The 13,534-nt window shown below is 37.0% G+C and overlaps 1 protein-coding gene across 6 annotated transcripts in view; it reads left to right on the top strand.

The window, feature by feature from the left end:
• The window catches only part of smap1 (small ArfGAP 1), an 80,602-nt gene that overhangs the window by 37,330 nt on the left and 29,738 nt on the right, over nucleotides 1-13,534 (top strand). For 4 of the 6 annotated variants that reach the window (XM_044136012.1, XM_044136008.1, XM_044136010.1 and 1 more), the window contains exon 7: nucleotides 10,617-10,680. In XM_044136012.1, coding sequence (XP_043991947.1) covers nucleotides 10,617-10,680 — 64 coding nt within the window. The remainder of the gene's footprint in view (nucleotides 1-10,616; nucleotides 10,681-13,534) is intronic. The other 2 variants (XM_044136009.1, XM_044136011.1) reach the window with 1 other exon arrangement.

Below are 13,534 nucleotides of genomic sequence, written 5' to 3'. Positions count from 1 at the left end.
AGGATGTAGAAACGGCCTCAGATCTAACTACTGGTGAAAATATGTCAAGAGCTCTACAATAAATGGCATCGCGTTATTAGGCACCTTCTGAATCACAATATAAAAGACACAAAATGAAACCTGGAGATGTAGGTGTTAATACGTTAGTGCAGCTTCACAGCTAATGGAAAAATAACGCAGAAAAACTGCTAAATAACTCAAAACCGCTTTTTTCTCGTTCTCTGTGTCAGTTGCGCTGCACCGGACTCGTTGCCATAGCAACCGACAACAATGCCACTTTATGTTTCAGGATTCGACACCAAAAAAGCACTCAAACGTTTTCCACACTAAGAACAGAACATTCAGTCTGTTACAGTTTTATGTTTTTAGGCTTGATGTTTATTTTGTGATTATTGATAAGTGATTGTTGTGATATATTAGCCACCGCTGCTATTGGCTAATCTAACACAGCTGTGTTAAATTAGCTTTTCCCCTTTAGAAAACAGTTTCACATAAGCTCCACCTGAAATGTTTATTGCCAAAAAGCACAGTGTTTTAGAATAAAACTTGCACCAGATCATCCTTTTACAACTTTTTCTAACCAGTTGGAACACTGGTTAGAAAAAAAATCAGCCGATGGGTTCCTAGAGAAGCAGGAAGTCAGGCCACTTTATATAAATCAGATTTGTTTAGACCTGATTTCAGAGTTATTTAATCCAGTGAAATAACCTTGACAACGATGGGAAATCTCTACTGAGACGCTGAGTTTTCCCCCCTTGTTCTTTTACAAAAACACTCCTTGATTTTCGGGGGGAGACTCTTATTATCCCTCCAGTTGTTTTCATTCTCTCCTCACCTTCATTCATCTCCATATCTCCTTCATTCGTCCCCACCGCTGTCTCCCTCCACTTCCCTTCTCTTAACTCTGTGCGACTGTGGCAAACACTGAATTACTGTCACCCAGTCAGACGGCTGCTGCTTGTTGTCTTTGTCTACCAGCTCATGAATAAATCATCAAAAACAACAATCGGCTGCTTTCCTGCCTGGACGATGGTGTTGCTCTTTGGTGGTTCCTAATGGAAGCTGAACGCTGCAAAAACACAAAATCTTACCAAGCATTTTTAGTCTTGTTTCTAGTGCAAATATTATTGTACACTTAATATAAGGCAAACTAACTTAAAAGGAGCTTTTCAGCAGGATTCATATTCATTTAGAAACAACAGCACTAATGTTTTAACTCAGGAAGAGTTCAGAAACCAATATTTGGTTTTCAATTGCAGCTTATTTTTTTTCCTGAGTTGTATTTAATAAAAACTAAACTAAAAATAAACATTATTTAACTAATTAAAACTGCCAAATATACCCTAAACCTAATTGAAATTGACAAATAAAAAGTCAAAATTAAATAAAACCAACCTATAATGAGAAACTCATGAGTCTGCCCGCTCAGACTCATGAGATCAGGTGTGACTGAAGAACACACACATACAGCAGCAGCAGGATGGGAATTACTGAGGCTACAAAAATATCCACGGTCGATTGGAGTTGGTTTGAGCGGAAGGTGTGAAGAACAGCCAAAGAAGCAGCGCTGTGTAGCTAACCTAGTGGCACACCTTCTCCCACACACACACACGCCCAAACACGCACACACACACTCTTCATGCACCACGTATGTGCAGTCAAGGGATCAATAGTGCAGCCATGAAGAAGCTGGTGCATAAGGCGGATTTGCTCTAGTGGAGGAAAGAGTCCGGTTTGCAATTTATCCAGGAAACACTCACACACCAAAGATGGGTGTGAGGATGAATGCACGCCCAAATTTAACTCCAATATGCACAAACACCTGCACAGAGCGCATTACTTCTGCTGAGATTGAGCACCGCTCCTTTTTTTGTGCTGCATTTTCAACCTAATTCCAGACTCATAATTCTAACTCAGCTGTTTAACTCCTACTGTTTTCCCTTTTCAGTTGTGTTGGAGCATGTAGCTAAAAATAACTAGCAGGTTTTATGTGACCGAGTCATGCTGTGGCTGTTTTCATTCCACTTTTCTACTCGTAATCAGTTTGTGCTTTACTCAGTAGTTTGAACTCTATTGGTCCGCCTACAGTGAGTTTTTTGACAACCTGTAGTTACTAAAACGTTCCTTCAAGCTAAAAATCAAACAAGCTAATAAGGTCCAAACTTGGTAATTGCTAATTGAAGAGAACAGTCTGGGGGCATTTTTTATCCGTTTGAGCCTTTGTGTACAAAACTACATAAAATAAATGAAAGTTTTCTGTTGATTTTACATTTTTTCCTCTCATTAAACTCATGCAGAGACTGAATCTTCTATTGAAGTGTTGCCAACTTCTTTCTTTCTGAATATACACTCGAGATTTGTATTTATGATGGCTGTTAAAGTCACTGGCTCAGTGAAACCAGAAAAGCATTCATAAAGAACCATAAATCCAATTACATTTTCCCAAAAAAAATGGTTATTTTGAGCTCTGTGGTGACAATATGAGCATCAATCCGGCTCCTTCATGGCTCAAATCAGCTTAGACTGCGAGTTTGTGATCGCAGAATTGCCCAGACCGCGTCACGGATGCACAAATGCTCATAGAGCTGTGATTTCTTCTGTTAAAAACTCGAGGGGGAAAGTGTGCGACTGAAAGAGTAGAAGGTGGAAAAAGAAGAAAAACCCAGCTGTGTGTGTTCCCTGAATTTGAAAATATTCTTGGATTTTCTGCTCCGACACAGGTGGGCATTAAATTTAACCAGCTAATCCTGAACCCGAGGCTGGCTGTCACTCTCACAACCGCAGCCTTAACAAGATTCGTAACGCTCAGAATGCTCTCCTGCTTAGTGACAAATAAGATTCACCTCTGAAAACACCTGCTTTAAATTGGAACGTGTGTGAGTTTTTCTGTTTGTTGACGGGGTTTTATTTGATTAGCTACTCCTTCCCTGAACACCGCCGTCACGCTTCAGGCGTCAGACCGCAGCGTGACCTTCCACGATCAACCAAGTGTGTGTGTTTGAGGTGTTTGTGTTCCTGTGGATGCTTGCCTTTCGAGCCTCTGCGTTTGTTCAGGTACCAGTTTGTGTTGGCAGGAATTACTGGACTATGTTTGCTGCCTTTAGAGGAAATGCAGTTTTATTTGTGAAGGAATTTTAAGTGTTTTATCAAGAAAATAAAGAAACAAAGGTAAAGAAAAATGATGTCAAATGTAACCTGTTAATATTTTGGTAGAAAGTAAGATATTTCAAATTTCCCCCTGTTGTTAAATCACATTTGACGGCTGCTGCGCTGTTACCTAGTAACCCCAGCTGAGCCCAGCCTTGTTGCCTAGCAACCCAAACGGAACTCTAGCATGTTTGGTCAGCTGATTTTACCGCTATATGCACTGTACAATGGCTGCTGGAAAAGACAACTGTTTTGTTGTTGATTTTACCATCCAGAAACCATTTGCTGCATTCTTGATGCTTGTGCAGGAGACTCCACTTCTGCTTTTCAAAGACTGTATAACTGAGCACCAGTTTACAGCCGTTTTCACGTGCAAGCGTAAATGTTGAGTTGATTAGCAGCATATTCTATAAATTTGAAATAAGAAGAGTCCCTAAAACAGCTCATACGCAGAACTGAGCAGATTAAAATGTCATTGTATAAGAATGATTTTGTGTTTAATTCTGTGAGCTCTAAGTTTTAAATCTCCGCCTGGATACTTTTGCTTATTTTTATTGGATGAAGTTCTTTAAAATGGCCTGTGAATAAATATTTTTGCCCATTTCTCCATAACAGGAGCAGTTATTTACAACGTACAGTCTATTAAAAGAGTGTTTCATCAGATTAATATCACTTCCTGCTTCGACGGGAGTGAAATTGCCATAATTACTCGATACTGATTGGAAAGCGGAAAGTCTCCTCTTTCAGAAACCGTTGGAAATTTTCAGATAGCACAAAAGTATTGCAGATTCACAGTACGCAAAGCTGGCTTGTAAAAATGTTGTTGTTTTACTCTTATCTAGAAAGAAGCCTCAAGAAATGTTACTATGGTATCAAGTAATTTTCTTAGTTTGAACCTTTAGTTTTGAGACAACTCCACAAAGTATTCAATTAATTACCAGACATTCCCATTTATTTATCTTTTTCAGCGTATTATCCAGTATATTGTGTGAAACGCAGCGTTGATATGCATGAGTATCTTCTTTAATTGCGTATGCCGGCGTGGTTGCAGTTCGCTGAGGGCATAATGTGTCACATGGATGAAAAGGGACGAAGAATTGCTCACGTGTAAGATCTACCCCATGTGACAAAAGCTTTTAGATTGTGCAGATGTGTCTGTGTGTCACCAGCTGAGTGACAGATCTTGCTGAGTGATGGAGAACAGCACCAGTGTAGCTAACTGGGGTGTAGCACGCACACACACGCACACACACACACACACACACACTTCTGGATATAGCCAGCAGTGTGCATTGGTAACGCAATTTCAGCACACTTCTCTTCCATCTTCTGCTTTCGGTCAGCTGCCGGTTCTCGCCTCCTGTCATTTTTTTCTCCGCCATCTTTTTCAATCTTGGTTGCTCTATTTACCTTCCACCCATCTACATTCATGCACTTTTATCTTCTGCTGATTGTGTTTACTCCTCAGTCTTTCTTACCCACAGATCTTCCTCTCCCTAGTAACACAGAGAGGAGAAACAAGCTTGGAGTTGCTCTTTCAATACGATCTAGGAGGGAGAATATCAGACAGGTGCTTCTAATCAATCTACTCGAATGCATTTGATTAGCTAATCATTGTCACTGTGACTGCCGGTGTAAATCAGGAGCATTGATGTGTTTGCAAACACAATACTGAGGTGGAACGACATCAGCAATGACCCCGGAGGAGCAACTGCGCCTAGTGATCAATATAGGAAGTGTTAAAAGCCCATTTCCAAACAATTTAAAGTTCATCATTCTACATTAATGACAAGTGGGGAACATTTAGGACAGCTGCCAATCCTCGGAGGAGTGAATGTCCCAGCAAATTCAGCTCCGTGTCAGACTCTGAGAAGCTGCAAATACCCCCGGGCTCAATTTCAGCCTCAGTTTATTACACGACAGTAAAAACATTTCAAGTATGTGGCTTGTTTTGAAGGAGCAGCAAAGTTTCATGATGCACAGAACCATGTTGCTAGAAAAACCAAACGGTATGCAAAAATAATTATCTCATACCAGTCGCTAAACATGACTTTATTTTCCGTCATGAGACGGACGATAAAATAATCTGAATGACATAATATTCTAGAGCATGTTTTGTCAAATAGAAGGCCCGTGGGCCAAATCTGGCCCACCGTAGCTCTTTATGTGGCCCTCTAGATTCTAGACTAAACATCAAGTGTGCTTAAATAATTTTTTATCAGTCAAATCAATGCAGTCTTTATCTGTTTACTGAAAAATTACATCAGTCCCTCCAGTTTCTTGACAGTTATCGTGGAAATTCACACTAAATCAATAAATCCCTGCAACTTTTTTGTGCTAATACATAATTGGGAATTTCTTAAAGATTTTTCCCAAAAAATTTTAAAAACTTTAACAGCTGCCTCAGCCTTAATTGATGTCAGATTATAGTCCATGATCTATATAGTGAGTTATAGAAAGTCACATTTAAAGTCATAAATCAGTGCAAATATTTCCAAATTAGTACCAAAAATGTTTTGATTTTTGTTGCAAAAAAATCACAAAAACTATCACAAAATCCTGGAGGGACTGAAAAGATATCAGTAACGTTATTTATTTAAAGAATTCTGTGATATTTTAGCAGTTTATGAACAGGTTTTATTAATACATTCTGGCACAAACCGGCCCTTTAAGAGCCTTCATGATCTTGATTTGGCCCAAAATGAAAATGAGTTTGACACCCCTGTTCTAGAGTGAAATGTGACTCCAGTCTGTGTCATCAGCAGGACAACAGTCCCCAAAATATCAGCAAATCTACAGAAGAATGACAGAAAAAAAAAATAAATAAAAAAAAATCAAGGTTTGACAATGGCTCAGTCAAAGTCCAGAACCCTCCTGATTCGGATGCTATTGTGGGTTCTGTACTTAAAGAGGACACATTATTCTTCTTTTTAAAGGAGTTAAGCGTGGTCTATAAAAAACATTTTCACAATGTTTTTTGGCACAAAGTAAATCTCAGATAATGAGATTTTAGTCTGGTCAGTTTTGCCTGTTTGAAGCAGGAACTGTTCTAGGCAAATCATCTTTCCTAGAACAAATCATGCAAATCATCTGCTGCTGGCCACGCCCTCCGACTCCATGTTTACACACATTTTATAAACCTGAAAGTGGCAGAAACTTTTGTACAGCACATGTACAAAGTAACAAAGTAACCAGCTTTGCTTGAGTTGCTAGGTAACGGGGTCTGGGCTTGGCTGGGGTTGCTAGGTAACGGGTCCATGCCCGAACATTCTGACTTTTTGAAACAACTTCTTTTTCTAACATACAAAAAAAATGTACTTATTGCTGCAAAATACCTGAATGTTTTTTTTAATTATTATTATTTTATAGCCTGGACTGTTTTAAGAGCAGTAAAACACAAATGAAAGTTATAAAAACATGGAATAAGTTTTTTTTTTTTTTTTCATTTAAACAAATATCTTCAAACTTTAGTGAACTGAGGCAACACTGGGAAGAAATGTGGACCAACATTTCTCCACATTGAAGTGAAAGAGTAGTAAAGTCAGGCAGAAAAGGACTACTGAGAGTTATCACTGCTAAATGTGTCTTTACAAACTATTGGATCGTAGTGGACTCTTGGTATTCGTGGGGGTTAGAGACTACAGCCACCTATGAATATCTAAAATCTGCAAATAATTGAGACCTCCTCTAAAAGTAGCTGTAATTGCCTATTTTAGTAGTTCAAACATCAAAATATACCTTATACATTAGTACAGAGTGGAAACCATCTTAGCAATGGTGTCATTCTTATAGCATGTAAATAATTTGGTAAGTAGCCTTTCACAGAGTTTTTATTGTTTAATTTTGCTGTCATTTAACATTAATAATGAGAAAGCAATGTTACAAAAATAATCAAGAATATAAACTGGATCCAAAAAGCCAAGATCCACCTCATCTGATGAACACAAAGGCAAGAAGTGATGCTTTTATGAAAAGAACTAGGTGAGATTTAAAAGAAGGTTGTGAATTTGGCATTTAGCTTTGACATGCAAAATTTATCAGGTGAACAAAACTGGCTGACATCTCATCAACAAAACAGCACAGAGAACATGCTGACCGAGGTTTGACATTAAGCTTTTATGAATTCTGCACAGCGAAGCAACAGGTTGAGTAAACTGAAGCTGTGAAAGAGAGAACACCTGAAATCCACTACATCCATTATATTATGATAATCGATTTCCGCAAATCTAGTTCTTACAATGTGGGAATTGTGTAAAAAAGTGAACATTTACATTTGAGCTGTGAAAATGAAGAACTGCTAAAGGCTTAACGCAGTCTATTCTCTTTAAAGCTGCACCATTATCTCTTGCTTGAAAATCTAACAATTTTCAGATTTAACGCTTTTAACTGTAAGCTAATAAAAACATGAGCTGCTCATTAAAACTTTGTATTGGGCAAAGGGAATCCTGCTGCCAAAAAACTCCAAAAGAAAAGAAAACAAAAAGAAACAGCACTGGAGCTCAATCTGTAAAATTTACATTACTGTACCCTGTTAGCTAATGCTAATGCTACAAAATATTAGCCCTGTGCGGTAGCTAATGTTTCTCATTTAATTGTGGTGAAAAGGAAACATGAGGCAAATTAAGAAAGAAATCTAATATTTAAAGATTTTGAGGATATGCAGACTCAATTCAGAGAGGAAAAGTATGGAGGACTGATCCTGCCAAAATCAACATTAAAAATATATCTAATTAAATGGCATCATAAAGTGATTATTGTGGAAAATTTCATATCTACAAAAGAAAAATGAACTTTCCCAGTGTATTTAAAAATACAGAATGATATAAAGTAATAATCATTTTCAACCATTTAATTTTCTATCATATTTCCAATTGTATTTTTCATATTCTTTACTAAATCAGCAAATCTTTTATTTTTTTTAAATTATTCAAATTTTAATTATTTAAAAATGTTTGTGCTTCATTCCAAAAACCTGCCAAAGTTATCCTAATTAAAAACACCTAAATGCTACTTCCTTTCTTAAATATTACAGACACCAGAAGGATGTTAGTTTTTAAATATTGCTTTACATCTGTCAGCATCTTTTTTGAATAACATTGAACAGTTTTAGCTTTTCAGCAAAATGTCATTGAGAATTTTTTCTAATGAATTTTCTCCCTTTCATAGCTTCTGTGTGGGTTGTAGCACTGAGAGTGAGAGCCTGATGTCAGTTTATGTAAACTGTAAATCAAATCGACAGCCGTAGGGGAGTCAGTTTTTATTCCCCAGTCTGCAGTATTGCCAGATTTATTCAGCTTTTCTTACAGGATATTTCTGAATATAGATGCTATTCAGTTTATGTGCAATTCTCACATTAGTCATTGGTCAAGGCTAAGGATTCACTTCCAACAATCACATATTTTGCAACTAAACAAAGACGGCTGAAGCTTTCCTATTCAATGAATAATTATACAAAGTAACCTTGAAACTTTTCAATCTACATGAGCTTTAAATTAAAGACTTCTTACAAATTTCCTTCATCAGCTGAAGCTCTTCCTCCTTTTCCTTCTGTGAATGTAACATTTTCTGCATTGCTTTATCCATTTCTGTGACCGCAGCACAAAAATTTACTGCTGAACACAAATGACCTTCCTGCTGCAGTACGCACTGCTGTTGTCGAAGGTTTGCTGCAGCGCCAACACACATCAACCCGCAGCCCCGGCATCCTTGATTAGGCATGGATACGGTAATTGTTTTCATTGCCTTGGATGGAAACGACATTGAAGCTAATCTGGTCCATCGATCTTTTTGTTCAGAGGAAAATTGGGTTTGTTACCAACGTTGCAGATCCCTCATGGACCATGTAGGAACCCCTCTAAGCTTTGATGTTTCTCTTCATTCTTCACCGTCTTTTTCGGTTTTTTGTTGTTCTAACTTAACTCTCTTTTGCAGTTTGTCTTGTTGGTGTTTATTTTTATGTGAGGCATTTATAAATGCAAACAGACAATAAAAGTAACATTTGTAACGGCTCCATGTTGTGTAAAAAAACTCTTGTTGGTTTTAGTATTCAAAGCAGTTTTGGTCACAAACCACAGCTTTATTTCCACAGGGCTTCCCCCAGTGTATCATAAGCCTGGCGGGCCACCAGGCCTTACTTGTGCACCCACCAGGCTTAGCATTGCTTATTTACTGAATTGTTTTTTTCTTTAGTGTTGGCATTTTTCAAATTTTGTAGTTGTGGTTCAGATATTAATCTTCCAATCTACAAATAACATAGTTATCAAGTGATATTTTTAAATTTCCTGTCAACATTAAACATTTTTTACTCAGAAACGCGACGGGTCGCTGGATGAATGACTGCCTAATCAACCAACCACCAGGCTTCGCAAGTTTTCTGGGGGAAACCTTGTTCCAATTTATTTTTTCATGTAAACAACATCTGGATGGCATAATCTGTGATTGTTTTATAGCGGTTATGGTTTAAAAGCCAAGCAGAGTCACTCCAGACTAAATGGAAATTTGTAGCTGGGGTTTATTTTACATGAATTGTCGAGCTTGTGGGAGGTTTTAGAAACTTGAGCCAAATATTTAATCATGGCGATTACACTTTATAACTTAGGAAAAATTGCTCTTGATTCCTTAAAAGGCTTACCTGGAATAAACTTTATATTTTTTAGACTTACAGAGAGCAAAAATATGGAATTAGCATCCACTAGATTTAGCAGAAATGTTTAAGTGACCGTGCTTTTCATGCAAAATTTTATTGCTTTGTAGTGTAGCACTGAAAGTATATCAGAGATTATTTTGTTTTTAAAAAACTGCACCAATTTAGTTAAATCATAATTAAATCATGCCCTTAAAAAAAGAAATTTGAAAGAGTGATGTCAACAGTTATTGAAACGTTGATTGTTTCTAGAAAGAATGTGATTCTAGACAAATAAAATATAAATTTTTACCATGAGCGATGTATTTATGAATCCAAACCATTCAATAAATTCAAAAATATTGAAAATTTCATTTATATCAGGAACTTTATCACTAAACAAAACATATTATATAGATTAATTACACAGATTTCTGTTAATCAGATAATTTTTTACTTACAGTTTATAAAACCGTGACATTTAAAATTAGGAGCAATAAAAAAACAACTATTTTTAATAATGGAAAAGTTGAGTTAATGAAAAGTATGTTTAATACCTTAAAGTTAAAAGTTTTTACTTTCAAAAGATATTTTAATTCTTACAAACGAGACTCGTGAAGACGAATATTTTAATTTATTGAACATGAGTACATTTTGTATGCCATTGCTGTAAATTTATTTTTTGTGATAATCTGGTGCTGTATTTAAAATAAAGTTAACTTGAAAGGTCACCATAGTGTGACATATTAGGAACAAGATGATGTTCCAGTTTATCATCCAATGAAAGTTTGTTTGTAAAAGTAAATTGTATTAATTTGTGTTTTTTGTTGTTTTTTGTGTGCGTCAGCAGGCGGAGTGCAGATCCAGCCCCAAGAAAAGCCCAGAACCGGCTGTGGACCTGTTGGGGCTCGGTAAGACGCAGCATTTTACCTTTAAAGTAGAGGCGATAAGGACTTAGAATATTAGCACAATATTATTTAGTGCTATTAAGATAACGATATAATTAAAAAACTATTTATCATTTCTGTTTTTTTAGATAACTGCAAGGCACAGCTATAAAAATTCAAATTGTTGATGCCAAAGGGAAATTTTATTCATAACGTCAAAAACATTCCTGTTTGATAAAAACTTATTTAGGACCCATATACATAAATAACTATGATTCATATCACTAAACTGCACATAAACGTAATTTAATTATTCCATTTTTTAATTTACTCATATTTTTGGATGCTGAAAACAGTATTTTTCTAACATTAACTGAAATTTATAGTGATTATAAATCACAATTCTTATCATGGCAAGATATTTTTCATAATAAATTGCAAACAAATCAATAAAAGCCCACCCGTTTTTTTTTTTTTTTTTTAGTACTACAATAACTGGTTATATTTTTGTAGATTAAACCAGTTTGCCAGTTTTGAAACATTCCAACAAAGTGATGAAACCTTTGAGTTGTTTATCTGAGGAGCTTTGTTAGCAAGTCAAAAGCTGCAGGATTGTTTTGAGGAAATAGAGCCAATTAAACCTTTTAGCTGTGAAACGGTACATGGGAAGCAAAAAGATGATAAATAACTCTGAGTAAGAAAAGACCAGGAGTGTGTACTCCTGTCTGAACATTAATTGAGCAGCTCTCAGCTGCATCATCGGAAAGCAAATAAACTCTCACTTGTTGCGTCTTCAAACGGCTACAAGTCGACTTGTCAAGCATTTCAGTGCATTTCCTGTGATCCCTGCACAGCCAGGCGTGGCGAGATGTTGTTCACACTCGGGTATTTTCACATATTGTACATAATTGGACCTCTCCTCATGGTGCAGGAAGACTGAAATTTACTGATCCTCCTCCTTGCTGGTTGCAAATTAATTCCTTTTACATGAATTCCTGCAGAGCTCCGAGTCCAGATTTGTTAAATGTTTAAATTTTCTGTAGTTTGCACAAACCAAAACACATTCTGCATTCATAAAATGGTTCTTTGAAATAACTTTGTGGTCTGTTAACATGCAAAAAGATGTGGTTGACCCGGAGAAAATTTAAAGGGTTGCTGAAGCTCAAGAGAGAATTGCCCTCAACATTCGTCAATGCCCTTGGTAAGGTTATATAAAGAACCTGAAAATGAATAAATCTAAGCTTATTTTCACTGAAAAAAAATATTTCAGTCCCTTTATTCAGTAGGGAAACAAATCCATACTGAGAAATATAAATATTTTTTATAAAATCACCAGTGCGACAGTAATGAACACTACTTTCATGTCCTATTAAATAAACATGAGTGAAGCGCTACTTGAGTCATACTTTATGTTTTTAACTCGACCAGAGCCTCTAGGATGCAATTCAAATTCTCGTTCAGAAGACATTTCTGTCTGAACCCCTAAACGACGAGCCACCTGTGAGTTTCCTCATAATTCCAGAGTGAAGTCGATGAAAACAAGCTGGCAGTCCAGAGGTGCCACGCAGCATCAACGCCATCTTTTCTCTTGTAAACAATAGTGGCGGACGGACTTGGTGCAGTCAGTAGTGATCCTGTTGTCAAATTCAAATATTCTCTTATTCTTATTCGTCTCATTGGATATGATTTCTGGGTTTTATTTAGGCTTTTCAATTCTGCAGCACATCTTCAGTCTTCAGTACCAAGTCATGCATGTGACTTCCTCCTTAGTCACTAGGGTAACAGAGGTGGGTCGACTTCAACCCCCTCACCTTATCTTCACTAGATGGAAAAAATCCACCTTAAAGCTGCGGTATTGTAACTTTTATAAAAAAAAAAAAGGTTTTACATAATTTGTTTAAAGTGTCACTATGTCATGTTATTATGGTATGAGACAGATAGTCCCAGTGCTAGAAACAACCAATCAGAGCCAGGAGGCGGGTCTTAGACTTGTCAATCACCGTATCATGGGGTGCCATCCCCTCCCTCCCACCTTTGCTCTCTGCTGCTTCCTGACAGCAGAGCTTGTTCTGAATGCTCAGGGTAGTTAGCATAGCTGCGAATAACAGCACTAAGCCACGCCTCCGGGCCCTGATTGGTTGTTTTTGGTCGGGAGGTGCATTTCTTGAGATCGCTATGTTATTGTTTACATCCGGAAATGTCACAAATGCACGCAACGATGGAGGGCAAAAATGCGATTCTTTTACATGCCATCCACAGTCGCGCTGCTGCGGTGGAACAACTCCGTTAGCTAAGTGAAACCTGGCGATGTAGGAATTATTAATTTAGTCTAATGCGCCACAGGAAAGGGAAAATATTTCAGAAAAGTTGTTAGAGTAACTCAAAACCACTCTTTTTCACGTTCTGTGTCAGCTACGCCACACATGGACTTGTTGCCATAGCAACTGACAACAACATTGCTAACATATCAGGATTCAACACCAAAAAACATTCAGGTCGTTACAGTTTTATGTTTTCAGTCTTGATGTTTATTTTCAGATTAGTAATATTAGTAAAGTGATCGCTAAGGTAGATTAGCTACCACCGCTATTAGCTTAGCTGACACTGCAGTTTTTGATTAGCTAATTTAAACACCTGCTCTACTGATGATCTGTCAGAGTTAGTGTGTAGGTCGCCTTTTTTTTTGTTTTGTAACTGAACTGAAAGACAATGATTTGCACATCTACATGTTAAGGTTGTTAAAATCAGGCTAGCAGAACTGAACGCTCCCTTGATATTTTTGCTCTTAAAACATTTTACTGATGTTATCTATTTGTTGTTGTGTTGACAATTAGTAGTAAAGCATTGCTTTCCTTTTTCCTTTATACATCACGCTTAT

This window comes from Gambusia affinis, linkage group LG13, assembly GCF_019740435.1.
Source record: "Gambusia affinis linkage group LG13, SWU_Gaff_1.0, whole genome shotgun sequence".
Taxonomy (NCBI): domain Eukaryota; kingdom Metazoa; phylum Chordata; class Actinopteri; order Cyprinodontiformes; family Poeciliidae; genus Gambusia; species Gambusia affinis.
This window is presented reverse-complemented; position numbering and strand designations above follow the sequence as displayed.